Source organism: Monopterus albus, unplaced genomic scaffold, assembly GCF_001952655.1.
Source record: "Monopterus albus unplaced genomic scaffold, M_albus_1.0 scaffold91.1, whole genome shotgun sequence".
NCBI classification, from domain to species: domain Eukaryota; kingdom Metazoa; phylum Chordata; class Actinopteri; order Synbranchiformes; family Synbranchidae; genus Monopterus; species Monopterus albus.
In genome coordinates this window covers 1,335,726-1,352,693 of record NW_018127971.1, presented here as the reverse complement: position 1 = coordinate 1,352,693, position 16,968 = coordinate 1,335,726, and the positions used below count along the sequence as shown (strand labels likewise).

Here is a 16,968-nt window from a genome sequence, read left to right as displayed (position 1 = left end):
TTCATTTGTACAGTACCTGAGTATGCCTGAGTATATATTCCTTGTAACACTCCACCAGTGACGTGCAGATGGAAGTCAAACAAGGAAGAGGTGATTAGATGAGTGTGGTAACGCAGTGTGTATATAGTCTGTAGGCTAAATATGGGTGTGCTGCTATGATTAAAAAAAACGACTTAGGTTGTTGTATAAGAACACAAAATATAATGTATACACGGAAGGATAAGCAGAGTGCTCAAGCCTCAGTGGTGTGCTGAGGAAGATGCTGAGTCTCCTGTAGTTGACCTCTGACCTTTACGTGGATAATTTCCCATTGAAAGATCACGGATATTGTATATGTTCAGCTGAGCATATGGTCTTCTGCACCTATTTAACCACGAGGAGGAATAAGAAAAAAAACATGACTTATGGAAGGGCTGGATTTACCAAACAGACAAAGCAAACAACTGCCTAGAGGCCTCCAGAGCACAGGTACACTGTATGCCACGTGTGTTTACATAATTTGATTATTCACAGATTTGTTAAAAATTTGCACAACTAAAGCACAAATCTCCATCTTGTGCCAAGTCTTAGAAACACTCTGTCTAAATCTACTTTTAAGATTTCAGCTGTTTTATTTTATATTGTGCTTGTTAGTTTGAAAGTTTGTTTTAGCAAACTACTTTCTTTCTGTGTTTCAAGTAATTACAGCAACACAGAAAACCTCATCTTGTGATTTTTTGGGCATTTTTCCTTAAAAGGTAACTTACAGGATGGAGGGAATATCAAAATTCTGGTCAAATACTTTTCTGTTAATGTGGGTCAAGAGGAGACCATCAAGCTTTTTTGGCCTGGGTTCCTCCCAGGATAATTCGGCCATGAAGGGACTGCTGGAACATTGGAACATTCTGCTATAACCTGCTTAACCAGTTTTTAAGGGAGGTTTTTCAATTGACTACTACTATAATAGTGGGGGTATTGGTAGTGGTAGTGGTGGTGGGGGTGGGGGAATGGCTCAAAGCTTCTCTGTTTAAAAGGGATTTGGTCACTAGTAGAGGAAATAAGATTTATCTTTATGGCTCCAACGCCATGTATCGTGAAGTACGTCTTATATTGGCACCAAGCCGGCAACACGTCCTGTAATTATTTCCTTTGTGAATGTACATGGTTTAACAATGTTTCCATATAAATTATAATGATAAAAATCATTCCGTGTTGCCCTTGGTATTCAGGTAAGACGTATTCAAAAAATATGTGTATAATGTAGCTACCAGTTTCGCCGGTCGGACAACTTGGGTTTTACGGGTTGTTCCGACCTGTAATGTGAAGCCGACTTCCCTGTGTTGTTGTGGTTTTGGTGGTGACGGAGAGCTGCACTCACCTGCCTGTTTGTCTGTAAAATCCAGACTAACACCGTCGTGGATGATTTGTATTTGATCACACACGTATTTTAGGACTACGGTAAGCAAACATTAAGATGGTTTGAGCCTTTTGTAGCCACGTTTGTACAGATTTATGAGAAAGAAGAGTTAGCTTGTGAGAGCGCGGTGAATTAAAATGGGACACGCAAATAGCAGCAGCAGCAGCTCGGCGGCTCTCTGGTTGTTTTAAACGGTAATAATGTTGTTGTTTTAAAAAAATAACTAATGATATAGTTTAACACCTTTCTGCGGCATAGCTAAACAGGCAGACATCTTGTCGCATCTCAGCATTTGCTCTATGTAGTCTGTTTGCCTAGGGCAATTCCTATAATAATTTAATTAGCGTGTGTATGAAGGAGAGACAAATGCATCTCGAAGTTAAACTGGTTGATGTGTAAGGTTTGTCGTTCTCTGCAGGTGGCTGGAAAAATGCAACATCATCGGAGCTACACAGCTTTGTCTTGGCCTATCAAAAATATATTCTGAACCCCGAGTTGCTCCCGGTCACCGGTGTGTGAATGCGTGAGTGCTTGGCAGTGCGAATGGGTGAATGGCCGAATAATGTGAAAGCGCATAGCAACTCTAGTGGTTCATAAACGTATATTATAGTGGTTTTTTCGTCTGGATGACAGTAGGAGGTGTGTGCTTGGTCATTCCAGAAACAACAGATGTAACTGGAGATATGGCCATCTTACAGTAACTCCCTCACACCCTAAAAATAAAGACAGGTTAACAGTGTGACTGCCTGATCAGCAGCAGTCATGTACAGTCCTACGTCTGAAGTTGTGGCAGGGAACCCAAGTGGATATATGGCAGATAAAGACGCAAATCTGGAGACAACCTTGGGGAGTGCCTACTCTCCGGTGGACTACATGAGCATCACTAGTTTCCCCAGGTTGCCAGAGGATGATGTGACGTCTGGGGAAAACACCCTTAAATCTCGCAAAGAAGATGACAACGTCCTGAGTGAGCAAGATACAGGTCAGATGCTATTCTATTAAATATATAGCTTTCACAAAGCCTTTAGAAAAGCGTGTTTAGGATTCTGGATATGGACATAGATTAATTAAGTGGCATTTTTAGTCACATCTCCATTTGTTGTTTGCTTTCACAGCTCATGATAGCAGATCATATGATGTATATTATACATGTTGTACTGCTCTTGTTTGTTTAGTTTAAGCTGTTTGGTTTGTGCTGCATGTCCCAGATCCAGATATATTTTTGAAGTCGGCTCGCCTCCAGCGTCTCCCGTCCTCAGCCTCTGACTTGGCCAGCCATGATGATGATTCCCTGCGGGAGACCACAACAGACCCCATTGCACAAGGCTGTGCTTGCCAGCGAGATGGACTGACAGTCATTATCACAGCCTGTCTAACATTCGCCACAGGAGTCACTGTTGCTCTCATCATGCAGATCTACTTTGGAGACCCGCAGGTATGGGTGTGTGCATGTTAACCATGTTGGGATTTGGGATTACGGATGTTTTCAGATGCTTCCTCCCACACAAGCCCAAGCCCAGTGACACATGAACAGTCTCTCCCTTCAGTCTTTGTTCTTCCATTCATTGCAAGGTCTTTAATCAAGGAGCGGTGGTGACAGATGTGGCTCGGTGTACAACTCTTGGCTTTGATGTTCTGGGAAAACTGGGGTCCAGTGTTGATGCTGCCATCACTGCTGCCCTGTGTTTGGGAATTATCCACCCTCATACCTCTGGTATAGGAGGGTGCGTTACAGTAAAACATCTAATCTAAACAGGATTACCACTCAGGTTCTTAGACTTGGCTGGATGCAAAAAAGATCCAACTTAATGCTCTGTTTATTTAATTAAGTGGCGGAGTTATGTTGGTGCATGACATCCGTAAGAATGAGACGAGGATCATCGACTTCAGAGAGACTGCACCATCTGCCATCCATGGAGATATGATGCTGACAAACCTTAATCTTAATGTATGACTACTCTTTTTTTATACCTCTTAGAGTTTACAAAGTAAGCAGAAGACAATCTGATTGTTTTGTCCTGTTAACATGGTGTTGTATTTCAGCCAGGTCTGCTGGTGGGTGTACCGGGCATGCTCAGTGGGATGCATCAGGCACATGAGCTCTATGGCAGGTATGGTAACTATTATTAGTTAAGCCTTTCTTCATGCTGTCAGTAATTGCAGTCTTTGCACTGGCTTCTAGGTCTTCTGCATTCTATCATGCTCTATCACTGTTTGCTTCACTTGGTGAGCCTGTGTTTCACATGCCCTTTATGAATAAAAGAATAGCAAAATCTGATATTTAGGTCCTCTCTGAGACAAAACCTGTGTTTGTTTCAGTGGTCAGAACTAAAGCAGTGAAATTGCAAAGTGTCACCAGCTGTTCTAAAAGAATGTTGGCTTGTAATTACTCTGATACAGTGTAATTATCATGGTCCTGATGCCTCAACTGCTAATAAGATGAAGTGAAGTGATATAAATGATGCATGATGAATTTTATGCTAGATCTTTTGTGGGTTATCAATTTGGCAGAATAATAATAATTAGGGAGTTCGGAGTGCATTAATACATTTGTAAACCAAACCAGATTTACATGGTCTTTGTTTCCCACAGGTTGCCATGGAAGGATGTGGTTACCATGGCAGCAGATGTGGCCAGAAATGGATTTAATGTTACTCATGACTTAGGTAAGTATAGTCTAATATAGTACAAATCACTGAGTGAAGTGACTCTCACTAATGTCACTGCTGCTGCGATGGAAACCACACCAGTATTATCTCCCGGTCCCAGTGGTGGTCCTGAACAACATGAAGTGAAGTGATATAAATGAGCTCATCTTATTTTCCTGTCTCTCCCTAGCCGACGCTCTGGCTAAAGTTAAGGACCAAAACATGTCCGATGCATTTCGGAATTTGTTCCTCCCCAAGGGCCAGGCTCCTCTGTCTGGATTGTTCACCAGACGTCTTGATTTGGCATCCATATTGGATGCTATCGCAGTTAAGGGGATATCGGAGTTCTACAGTGGAAATCTGACGCAGGAGATGGCAGCAGCAGTAAGGAAGAATTATTTCCCCCATCTCCAGCTATGATTATATAAGTAGTCATGAATTCTGCATAGTCTCCATGGGTAGTCACTTTTATCCCTCAAACACTAATCTTTTAAATTTCACAAATATCATTCATTGTGGGGCTGCTGCATTAAAATTTGACTTGATTTCAATGAAAACCCTAAGTGACACACTGTTATGTCAGGTTTCACATGAGGTGTGTATGGGATGCAAACAGGACATAAATGAGGAGAAATCTATGTTATACCAGCCTGTGACATTCACTCAGTTTTCAGAGGAACACTGCAAATTTCTTTTATAAGGCACCTAGTTTTTTTGGGAATTATTAGCCTATGAAGGCATTTATTAAAGTAGTAGAAATCAGATGACTCATGAACTTTAAACTGAAACATACTATGCATTTTTACTAGGTACAAGCAAGGGGTGGAGTCCTCACAGAGAATGACTTTAAAAACTACAGTACAGTCTTACAGAAGCCGGCAGAGATCAACTATCAGGGTAAATACCTGTTTAGATATTGTTTATATCAGAGATACACTAGCATAACATTAACTTGGCTTGACCTGAATAATCTTTCTAGTGTTCCTGTAAGTATAGTGTCTCCTTCAAACATGTAGTGAATAATGACCAAAGACACGTGCATGTTGATAAGGTAACACCTGCACACCTGAATATGTTGTTTACATAAGCATGGGCTGTCACTGGCCATGGGCTGTCAACTGCAGTCATGTCACAGCCATAAATGCAAATGTTATGGCTGTGACACATTTCCTGTGTATTCAGATATTCTTTTTCCTTCTTTTCTCATCTGCTTTACACTCACTGGGCCGTTTATTAGGTACGCCCAGCTGAAACTAGTGCAGTCTAATGCAACAAGCAGTTGGAATTCAATAAATCTTCATGGTCATAAAGTTCAGTTTTTGTTGAAACTGTTTTAGAGACATACCGATTCAACTGAATGATCATTTTCAGAGATGTTTGGTTCTGTTGAATTATAGTGGGTTATACTGACAAGTGTTTCTGTTATTGTGTCCACCCCAGCGATATCAGGAAGGTTAGGTTAAATAACAGAAACACCTCTCTGTATAACACAGTACAGTTAAATGGCAGGACAAACCACACCTTCCAAAGTGACCATTTAATCAACAAAACTGTTTCAACAGAACCTGAACATTGTCACCTTTATGATCATAAGACTGATTGTACGACTGCTTTATTAGACTGAGCTAGTTTCATCTAGGCTAGGTGTATCTTTTAATCATTCCTGTAGGTTCTTTATATTATGTTTGTATTGTAAACATTTTGTATTTCCTTTGCATTATAATTGGAACACTTCATTTCAACTGTTATTGATAGTGTTTCTGTGCTTTGTTCTATTTTATTGTGCCACTAGAATTACTTCATAACACTACAGAAACTATTACATTTTTTGATCTTACAATTTATTGTTGTTTCTAAAGGACATCGTGTGATGGCAACCTCAGCCCCACACGCAGGTGTTGCCCTGATCACTGCTCTCAATATTCTGGAGGGCTACAACATTACCAGCCAGGTGCCCAGCAGCAACACCTACCACTGGATTGCAGAGGTAGTGTATCAGCTGCTTCACCTGTATACAGTATAAATAATGTGCTAAGTGCAGTTACTTATGTGGAATTTGTTTTCATTTTGTATTTACTCTTCCAGTCTGTGAAGATAGCTTTGGGCCTGGCTAGTGGTCTGGGGGACCCCGTGTATGACACTTCTGTCTCAGAGACTGTCACCAAGATGCTGAGGTATAGTGTGTATATACAGTATATAGTATAGGTGTAGTATATAGTGTATATATATAGTATATCCATCCTAATTCAGTGAGGCCTCTCAGTGAACACTGCCCTTTGTTGTTTCCATCTCCAAGTAAATCACAGGCTTCCCTATTCCGCGATATGATCAGTGACGTACAGGCATTCCCTGTCACTCACTACACTCCATCATTTCCCTTGGAGAAGGGTGCAGCAGCTGCTCAGGTCATGGTCATGGGCCCAGATAACCACATTGTGTCAGTCATGAGGTACATCAGGTTTTAACTGGGCTACTATTGCACATTGCTTGTTTAAGTGGTTGTTAAGAGAGATTAATTTTATTACTGCAAAATTTCCACTAAGGCCATTTCTTATGTTTGGCTGTTGTAGCTCTCTTAATAAACCATTTGGCAGTGGGATAGTGACTTCCTCTGGAATCCTTTTGAATAGCCAGATCCTGGACTTCTCCTGGCCTAATAAAACACAGAACTCATCACCTAATCCGGTAATTGCACCTTTTTATGTTTAATTGATTATTAATTTATTTGCATCTGAAGATTTGTTACAGCATCTTTTGATGGTGTTTGGTCTTGTTTGCTCTAGCACAACAGCCTCCAGCCTGGGAAGAGGCCCATGTCCTTCCTGATGCCCACAGCAGTGAGGCCAGCCATCGGGATATGTGGCACATACGTGGCTGTTGGGTCTTCTAATGGAGAGAAAACTCTCAGTGGCATTACACAGGTTATTTACATACTGGAAGAATTAAACACATTCATAACTGACGGTTAGATTTTTAGTAATATGGCTTTTTGATCTGATAATGTTGTTAATTTAAATTAAATATCTGCCCATGTTATGTTGCTCTGTCTCTCATACATATATATGCCTATTCACAGGTGCTGATGAATGTTTTGTCTTTGCGTAAAAATATGAGTGACAGTTTGGCATATGGGAGACTCCACCCACAGCTGCAACCCAACACTCTCCTCGTTGACTGTGAGTTTTTCCAACTGATCATTCTATTGTGTAGTTTGGTCCTAATATGTTGGTTTCCTGTTATTAGGAAATGAGTCGGTTGGAAAACAGCAAGTGCCTCTATGGTCATGGAAACAAAGGCAGTAGGTATATACAGTAAGAGGTTTACCATAGTATAGTAAAATACTATGTCTTTCTAGTGATGTGAAAAGATTGATCTGCAGCTTGATCTGCTTAAAACAAAATTCATTTGAAAATGTTTATATAGAATAATAAAATATGATATACACTGCAATATAAAATATAATCTGATCATAGCTTAAAGTACTAAGTCAAAGGCTATTGGACATGTGCATGGTTTAAGACATGATATTCAATTATCTGCGTGACTGAAAGTCCTCATAGACACAATCAAAACAGTCTGATTGCCACACCTGCTATGTGAACTCATGCTGAGTGTTATCTTCCTTTAAGAAATCAACATTACATTTGAATACCAGGTTTAAAGGAACTCTTATTTATTTATTTTTTTAGTGGTCAGTCTTCCCACTAACCTCAGATCATCCTCTGTCTCCCACTGTCCCTTTCTCTCGTATAGCGGAGTTTTTAGATGAAGATGTGCAGCTGCTGAAGGCCAAAGGTCACGAAGTTGAGAGAATAGATGTTCTCTCATTGGTGGAGGGAACCCGGAGAAGCAATGACCTCATCATTGGAGTGAAAGACCCCCGTAGTTCTGATGCCTCTGCCCTCATTATGTCCAAAATACCCTAGTGCATCTTCTGTCCAGTACACATAATGGAGTAAGAGTAACACATTATATTATTGAGGGAGTAAAGAAACTGCTGATGAACTAGTTCAGCAAATATAATTTAAAAGCCAAGCATTGTTGTCTGTCTGAAAAAAAAACAAAACAGTCTTCAACAAGATATCCAGCTTCCTCTGAGATTACTTTGTAGGATACTGATAGTGATCCTCAGATTTTTATGACGCGTAGAAAACTACAAAGGAAGGACTGTCTCATACTGTTTGTGGTATGCCCTCTCATCACAGCCTCATGTCTCACTGGTAGATAGTGTTGAAAATATGTCCATCTCATTAATGGCATCAAAGTCTGTAGCCTATAGAACAGTGTACAAGTGCAAGGTGTGTTAAAAAATTAACACCTGATGCATTCCATTGCCACTTAAACAAAGTAGTAAATTTAAGGGGTTTAAAGTAGATTTACTCAGTGGATGTGAAAAAGAGAGTTGCACTGTGAATTTGTTATCAGGAATTCTGAGGTAAATTCATGACGAACAAATGGATTCTCTGTAAGAATGGGCAGACATTAAAAATGACTGATTCCGCACCATGAAGTCACCATTTACAACATGTGCATGGTCCTCTGTGCAGTTTTTCAGCTCACTGTTATTCCAGATAACACAAAAAAAATCACAGTTCTTCATCAGTTCTCTCAGCCTGTTGGATGAGAGGTGAAACGTCTTCGACCTAAAAACCTAGACCAGTTGATTTTTCTATGACCTGGATGACTCAGAATCTGCACGGATAATATTTAAACCACTGATTAATAGTTGCATTGTCACACCTTAACTAGACTATTCTGAACTGGACATGGACAGCATTATTTACTGTTCTGTCTTATATGGTGTTTAGCTGTGAAAACATATTGTTTGGTAGACCTGCTGCTGTTAAAATAAATATCAGTAATCACAGATTAAGTTAATTTAGATGCATAATTTAAGTAATTCAAATTGTTGCATGATCATGTTCTTATTTAAAGCTTTTTTTTAGAGTGGGGATACTTATTTTTAGAATGGGAATAATCTGATTCTTTAGAGTTGGATTGAATGTAATCTGTCTGGTTTTATATGAAGATTTGTTGGGCTGTATACATTATGTCTACTGCTGTAACACAGTGCATTCAATCAGCTGATCTGAGAAAATACATGCTTATTTTTGTGTACTTGTGTGTAATTATTCTTGGTAGTATATTTGAAGTAAGAACCAACAAATGGTTTAATTTACATCCAGAAAAGGCCGGTGCTGACTGATCAAACATGCTTAACTTAACTTATTTCTCTTGTTGGGTACCAGTGCAATATGACTGTTGATGCTTGTTGCCAATACAGTAGAGTACCATACCTTAATGCACACATTTGCACAACATCTGATGTTTGATTCCATATGCATTTGTATCACATTTTAATAAAAATGAGCACTGTTCAAACACAAAAATTAAATGTTTCATGCATCCTAATGCTGAAATGTTTGTCTCTTGGTTTCTCCATACATGTGTATTTGGAGTATCTGACCTAGGTAGAATTATTTTTCTATCCACATAGTAAGTGATGAGAGTTTGGATGACCACTTCTGACACAACTGAGCTGATGTACTTAACAAATTCCTATGTATTACCTATTATTAATAAATGCCAATGTCCAATGAATCTGCACAACAGTCAAGATTCCGCTGCATAGATTTGCATAGAGATAATGCAATAATTAAATTAAAGTCTGTGTTTTAGTTGGATCCATGGCTTCAAGCACTACATAAATCCCTTAACTTTGATCTCATTTCAGAAAATTGAAAACAGGTCTTTAGACTTAAAATGACATGGTACTAGGAATCAACGATTTCATTTAAATTGAAACACTGATTTAGCAAAGAAGATGTTTGAAGGAAATGAAACTGTAATGGTTTTTAACTGCTTAATTTTTACGTCAATATTGACTTAAAAATTGTTGCTTCTGCTTCCTCAATTAGGATTTTATTTTGGAAAGCTCTACCGGAAGTAGTTTTTGTTTTGCTAGCTTAATTTCTGACTTCATGTTTTGTTAGCTAATCAGGCTAGCAGATGTCGACTGATTGACTTATTTTCAGATGAATATATGTGGTGAGGCTTTTATATTTTTCATGCGTAATTTACTCCTGGTGATATATAGGAAGTCAAAGCTAACGAACAGGGATGCTAATGAATTGTGTTTGAATGCATTTGCGATGAATTACCGTTACCTGTAGTGCTACCCAGCTAACGTAGCTAGCGAGTGCTAACCGGGGCGTTCGGTGAAGCCAGCAGGACCCGCCTTGGCGTTAAACTGAGCCTGTTTCATTGTGCCGTGTCTGCTAGAAACATATTTATTTGTGTTTTAAATGATGTTCATACCTGCAGTGAAATGCGCAATGACATGGGATACGGAATATTTATATTCGCCCAGGCGAGTTTAACGTTTGCGCTGAGGCCCGTTCTACTGTGGGGCCGACCATGTTAACCCACCGTTAATGGTCGCGCATTTTACAGTGTATGTGACATTATTGCAAATCACACAGCAGGTAAGATATCTCGAACACATACTCTCCTTATGTAGACACTTGACGCTATATCTGCCATTACAACTTCATCACCAGTCATAGTGATGTCACTATCGTACAGGTGTGTTGTAAACGTTAGCTTTACTATGATAGGGTTATCTTGTGGATTTACAGAAATGGGTATTTTATACTTGTGTCACTTGAAACAGTGTATTTACCAACTTAACTGTATAAAGCAGTTTTTACTATGTCTAGGATTTAGTAGTGATCGTTGTCTCGTGTGGAATTTCAGGATAAAACTGTTCAAACGCCACTCCTAGTAAGAAGGGAGGATGGCACATGGACGTACTCCACATGGGCCGTCCCAGAGGACAAAGCACCTGGAAACTGATAATGACCCTGACAGGACCTTGTGTGTTGGGGATGATGCAGGAGAAGATGCTGACAGTTGCCATAGAAGCACAGCAACAGCAGTGAATAAAGTCAGCAAGCAAGATGGCACAGAAGAAAACAGCGGGGATGGACAAGATTTTACAGTATTTGTTGCCATTCAAGGGAATATGGAGGATGAGGACTTCACACAAAAACTTGACACTGTCCTTAGTGGGATACCAAACATGCTTGATATGGGTTAGTTTTAATATTGTTTTAAACTCTTATTTATGTTGGAAAAACAGTACAGTAGGTTTTTCAAAGCACACACAAACAAATATGAGCTACCCAATATAGTTGTATACAAAATGGCCACTGTAGAGCACCTACTATTACATTTATTTGTTTCAGACTTCCAGCCTTTCTGTCTATGTCAGTACAGTGCTTAAAGAAGCATTTACCCCGTGGTCCTCTTCAGGTTTTATTATTTACAACATAGAATCATAGGTGTAAGGAGTTTTTTTTTTTGACACTGATCAATAAAAGATTGCACTGTAGTGGCAAATGAAGTTATGCAGGTGTGTCATGGTTAATAGGATGAATACTTAAATCAGTTATGTTGTGGTTCTACTTTTAGCTATTTGAAATATGTCTCTGTTTGTGCTGTTATTTTCAGCAACAGTTATGTATGTTGAAAAAATTCTAGGTTTCTTTTCCATCTTCTGTACACTGTAATTGCAACCTGTATTCATTGAATGTTCCTCCTTTAGGCTCTGAGAGGCTGCAGCCACAGCATGTGGAGCCTTGGAACAGTGTGCGGGTTACCTTCAACATTCCTAGAGATGCTGCTGAACGACTTCGAGTGTTGGCCCAGAACAACCAGCAGCAGCTCAGAGACCTGGGGATCCTCTCTGTGCAGATAGAAGGTAATAGCACAGCCTTCAAACTCTTTGATCCTTGAAAAAGGGTTGCACGAGACAATGTTTTCTTGTCTGCGGTACTTGAAAATAAAGGGCACAAATGGATCACTTGGAGCAAGTGTTATCGATGCCCCCTCTATTGATTTTCAGGGGAAGGACCCATCAATGTGGCTGTGGGACCAAATAGGGGACAAGAAGTCAGAGTAAATGGACCAATTGGAGCAGCTGGCCAGATGAGAATGGATGTTGGATTTCCAGGTCAACCTGGTCAAGGTATCAGTTTACTGGTTATACATGGTCACTATATACCAGCTAGACTGAAATCATTTGAATGCTTGATTTTTGGGTAGTAGTGGTAGATTTTGAAAGCTTTTTGGGTATTGGTACAGTGAGTAATATGTAAACATTGAATGTTTTTCTCTTATTTGTTTGGTACATTAGGTAATATGCAAACATTGAATGTTTTTCTCTTATTTATTTCTAACACATGGGCATCCATAGGACAGGAAAAAAAAACCTATAAAGACCAAAATTATTTGAATGCATTGCTTGTTTTTTAGTTCTTGTTTCCTTAGTCTGTTAAAAAGCATTAATTATTAATTAATTTTTAGTGTGTTATCTGTGTTTAGACATGTGATAGGTATGAGCTATTTCTTTGTTTGCACATAATGATTTTATATTCACTTATTTCCATAAGGAGGGATAAGGATGGCTAATCCCTCGATCGTTCCTTCTGGGCCTGGCATGACAAGTCAGGCTATGGTACCAGGCAACAGTGGACAGATGAATCCTCGTGCTCCAAGACCATCTTCACAGACAGGTTCAGGTGGGGCTGGGCGATATGGCCACCAATATTATCACAATATATTTCGTTCATATTGATTAATAATTATTTATAAATGCATGTAATGCCATTAATGATGAAGCTGTCCTCACTGTCGTCCAATAAACTGCATGTGTGTGTGTGTGCGCGCTTCCTTGTTTTGGTCCTACACATATTGGCTAGATAACTCTAGTGCTATGGTATAACAGGGTGATAGTACAGCGAGTTGCTCAGATGCAGAACCGACACATTTATCGATTGAAAATTCCACATTTGTTTATGATCACTATCATGGAGATTTTTATCATTCATCATTATTGTTCTCCTTTTATCGAACCAGCACTACGTTCAGGTTGGATTTTCCTGTACTTCAAGTGATTCATATTATAATTTTGAGTTTCTTATAGCTTGAACAATACAGTAATGAAAAAACTATCTTTCTCTATCACAGATGTGATGGATCCAATGATGCCAGGTATGTCAGTTCAGCAGCAACAGGCTGGTCCACATGGCTCAAGCTCCATGGCATCTCAGGCTCCTCATCACATGCAGGTTCTGCAGGGTGGGAGACCACTCAACCCTGCTGCATTGCAGCAGCTGCCACAACAGCAAGCTCAGCTCTCCCAGCTTGGACCTAGGCCTCCATTCAACCCATCAGGCCAGATGGCTATGACTCCTGGATGGAACCCGTTGCCCTCTGGGGTCCTCCAGCAGCAAGCCGCCCAAGTAGGCCCTGCATGGAGAAAACCCCCACCCCAAGCCCAAATGGTTCAACGCCCACCCTCACTTGCTACAGTTCAGACACCCAGCCACCCTCCGCCCCCTTACCCGTTTGGCAGCCAGCAGGCTGGTCAGGTGTTCAGTGCCATGGGACAGCAACAGCAGCAAATGGGTCAGTTTGCTGCCCCCCAGCCTAAAGGCCCTCAGGCAGGACCTGGTGGTGTTGCGGGACCGCCCAGACCCCCTCCACCTCTTCAACCAGCTTCTGGACCACAGGCCAACCTAACCGCCAAGTCCCCTGGTTCCTCCTCATCTCCTTTTCAGCAGGGTTCACCGGGAACTCCTCCCATGATGGCTCAGAGACCAACAACTCCTCAGGGCTTTCCTCAGGGTGTTGGTTCACCAGGAAGAGCTTCCCTCAGCCAACAGAGTAACATGCAACAAGGATTCATGGGAATACCCCAGCATGGACAGCCTGGGGCCCAGGTTCACCCAGGTGGGTTCATGTTGGTAACATTTTCTTGTTGGACTAAAATGTACATCAAAAAACTTTTTTTTGCTCTTGTAAATTAGTATATGCTAAAGTTATTATGTTGTATTCTCATGTCTAAAACATAAAATCCACAAATACTGATTGCAGGCATGCCAAAGCGCCCCATGGGCTTTCCAACTCCTAACTTTATCCAAGGTCAGTTGAGTGCTAGCACTCCAGGAACCCCTGGTGGAGGAGTCCCTCAACAGTTACAGAGCAGCCAAGCGATAACTCACACAGGTAAAAAGTCTGCAACTCTGCAGATATGCAAGGCCATGTCTTGGGGGAAATGCACCTGTTTTGAATTGACTAATAGACAGTACTGAATTTTTAAGGCTGATAATCACTACTTAAAAACAATCTGTAGTTATACAGATCCCTTACATTTGTTAATATATAGCTACCACAAGTACTGAGACAAGATGTGTTGTATTTGACAAATAAATGTTCTTGTCACAGCGCATAGCTGTAGAATATGCACTTAAAAAACTGTTGCTGACAGATATACTACTGAATTTTCTGTATGTATATTAACTACTGCAAAACTAGTAACTAATTAATTTACATAAAGATGTAGGTTTTTCCACAGAAAACTAATTTAATGAACTCTGATTAAAATTTGTTCATATTAATTAGTTGTATGAAATATTTAAATATTGGGATATAATAATGGCACAATTAATTGTTGTAGGCCTTAAGTTTGAGTAAATGTTAATGTTATTATTACCAGTACCTAATATTGCTGATGCTATAACCACTGGACTGAAATGGTAGGAGTAATTAAAAGTAATGAACTCGTTACTGATATTATAAAGGTTTATCACAGCTATTTACAATTAATAATGCTTTCAGCTGATCATAGAGATTTGCGACTTCAGGTCCTGGTAAAATAAATTATTCTCACAGTAATCCAGTCATAGTTGGAATTATTTTGTCTTAATTTAGAATATCACTATTACATCCTAAAACATTCACAAGTGGTAATACTTTAGTCAAGTGTGAACACTGTTGGTGGAACATTCAGAATAGAAACACATCAAGATTGCAGGATTATTACTTTTGGAAGAATGGGTTCTAATGGGACCTTTTATTATTTGAAACTGGAGGGCCTAATTTTCAAAGACCAAACTCATTACATGCCAGCCCCCTGTCTGATGGTTGATTAAGCCTTGACAAACTGCTTTGATGTTTCCATTGTCTCATTTGAGATGCCATGACATGGCATGCAGTTAGTAGAATAAACAGTGTCTTATTACCTGTTGTGAAACCCATTTTAGTAACACTTCTTCATGTTATTCCCCACCATTTACATCAGGAGCTCAGCCATCAGTCTCCACACCAAACTCGATGCAGGGTCCACACCATGGCCAACCCAATGTTATTGGTGCACAAAGTAGTATGGCAGGTCCACCTCCTGGTACAACCGCTGGGCCTAGTATGGGCCAACAACAGCCTGGCCTCCAGACCCAGATGATGGGCCTCCAGCATCAGGCTCAGCCCGTGTCCTCCTCCCCCAGCCAGATGGTTCAAGGCCAGGGTGGAGGTCAGACTATCCTCTCAAGGCCTCTCAGTCAAGGGCAGAGAGGAGGGATGACCCCACCCAAGCAGATGATGCCTCAGCAAGGCCAGGGGGTGATGCATGGGCAGGGTCAGATGGTTGGAGGCCAAGGACACCAGGCTATGCTCCTACAGCAGCAGCAGCAGCAGCAGCAACAGCAACAAAACTCCATGATGGAACAAATGGTTGCCAACCAGATGCAAGGCAACAAGCAGGCGTTTGGAGGCAAGATGCCAACTGCAGTCATGCCTGGCCAGATGATGCGTGGCCCTTCTCCAAATGTTCCAGGTAACATGACTCAGTTCCAGAGTCAGGTTGGCCCACAGCAGATGACTCCACAACAGCAACAGCAAATGGCTCAGCTCCAACAACAGCAGTTGCAACATCAGCAACAACACCAGTTGCAGCAGCAGCAGCAGCAGCAACATCAGCAGCTGAACCAGCCACAACATCAGCAGATGAACCAGCCACAACCCCAGCAGGTTGCTATTGCTGGCAATCCTAATCAAGTTATGGGCATGCATGGGCAACAGATGAGGCTACCTGCTGGTCACCCTCTTATCCAACAACAGTTGCAACAGAAACAGCAGCAGCAAGTCATGTTGCAGCAGCAACAACAGGCAGCTCAACAACACCCACATTCTCTGGGAGATCCCAGTAGTGGGACAGGAGACTTGGGGGTCCAACAGATGGTCCCTGATATGCAGGCACAGCAGCAAGGCATGATGGGGGGCCCCCAGCACATGCAGATGGGAAATGGCCACTTTACTGGCCATGGCATGAACTTTAACTCACAGTTTCCAGGTCAGATACCAATGGGGGGACCATGTGGACAGCCAGGTGGCTATCCTGTCAGCAAGGATGTTACACTGACTAGCCCACTGCTGGTCAACTTGCTACAGAGTGATATCTCAGCCAGTCAGTTTGGGCCAGGAGGAAAACAAGGAGCAGGGGCTGGCAATCAGGCCAAACCCAAAAAGAAGAAACCAGCACGCAAGAAGAAGCCAAAAGATGGAGAGGGACAACAGCAAGTAGAGGGATTAGGGTAATAATCTGTAGCGATAACTGTTTTGTTTTTGCAAAAGTAGACAGTTGAAATGTTGTACTACTGTTGCCTTGAGTTTGTTTTTATTTTTTTGTGATCAAACTTCATTTATTTGTTCTTTCTTTCATAGTAGCCTTGATGTGACTGCCGCTAGCATGGAGGAATCTGAATTGCCCAGTCTGGGAAGCGAACAGAGTTTGGGTTTAGACAACTCTGGTCCCAAAATCCCTGATTTTGCCAACAGGCCTGCAGGTAAATTGCACAGAATTAATTGCTATTATTTTGTTTTCAGTTGGTCGGCTTTAAAGTACTCTTTATTTTTCAGTAGTACGTGTATTTGTTTTGTATATATATGCATCTCTGTGCTTTACCTAGGCTTTCCTGCTCAGCCTGGAGACCAGAGAGTATTACAGCAGGTACCCATACAATTTATGCAACAGCAGCAGCAGCAACAGCAACAACAGCAACAAAAGCAACAACAGCAACAACA

The 16,968-nt window shown here is 41.0% G+C and overlaps 2 protein-coding genes across 4 annotated transcripts in view; both read left to right on the top strand.

Annotated features, from left to right (window-relative positions):
- The first annotated feature begins 1,297 nt into the window (after positions 1–1,297).
- On the top strand, positions 1,298–9,523 carry ggt7 (gamma-glutamyltransferase 7). 3 transcript variants are annotated; one of them, XM_020608156.1, is made up of 16 exons: positions 1,298–1,437; positions 2,057–2,378; positions 2,605–2,831; positions 2,969–3,120; positions 3,227–3,344; positions 3,440–3,507; positions 3,989–4,062; positions 4,235–4,428; positions 4,854–4,941; positions 5,904–6,031; positions 6,130–6,218; positions 6,341–6,493; positions 6,615–6,729; positions 6,828–6,965; positions 7,121–7,220; positions 7,798–9,523. In XM_020608156.1, exons 2-16 carry the CDS (start codon positions 2,159–2,161, stop codon positions 7,968–7,970), a joined length of 2,037 nt encoding a protein of 678 aa, XP_020463812.1. In that variant the 5' UTR covers positions 1,298–1,437; positions 2,057–2,158; the 3' UTR covers positions 7,971–9,523. The 3 variants fall into 3 exon arrangements, with proteins under 3 accessions (XP_020463812.1, XP_020463810.1, XP_020463811.1); XM_020608154.1 differs by having other exon boundaries at positions 1,815–2,378; XM_020608155.1 differs by having other exon boundaries at positions 1,298–1,590; positions 1,815–2,378.
- Positions 9,524–9,983: 460 nt separating this feature from the next.
- The window catches only part of ncoa6 (nuclear receptor coactivator 6), a 13,143-nt gene continuing 6,158 nt past the window's right edge, over positions 9,984–16,968 (top strand). The window contains exons 1-10 of the mRNA XM_020608120.1: positions 9,984–10,092; positions 10,801–11,138; positions 11,651–11,806; positions 11,951–12,073; positions 12,498–12,626; positions 13,075–13,839; positions 13,984–14,115; positions 15,191–16,478; positions 16,609–16,730; positions 16,854–16,963. Coding sequence (XP_020463776.1) covers positions 10,841–11,138; positions 11,651–11,806; positions 11,951–12,073; positions 12,498–12,626; positions 13,075–13,839; positions 13,984–14,115; positions 15,191–16,478; positions 16,609–16,730; positions 16,854–16,963 — 3,123 coding nt within the window. The 5' untranslated portion in view covers positions 9,984–10,092; positions 10,801–10,840. The remainder of the gene's footprint in view (positions 10,093–10,800; positions 11,139–11,650; positions 11,807–11,950; positions 12,074–12,497; positions 12,627–13,074; positions 13,840–13,983; positions 14,116–15,190; positions 16,479–16,608; positions 16,731–16,853; positions 16,964–16,968) is intronic.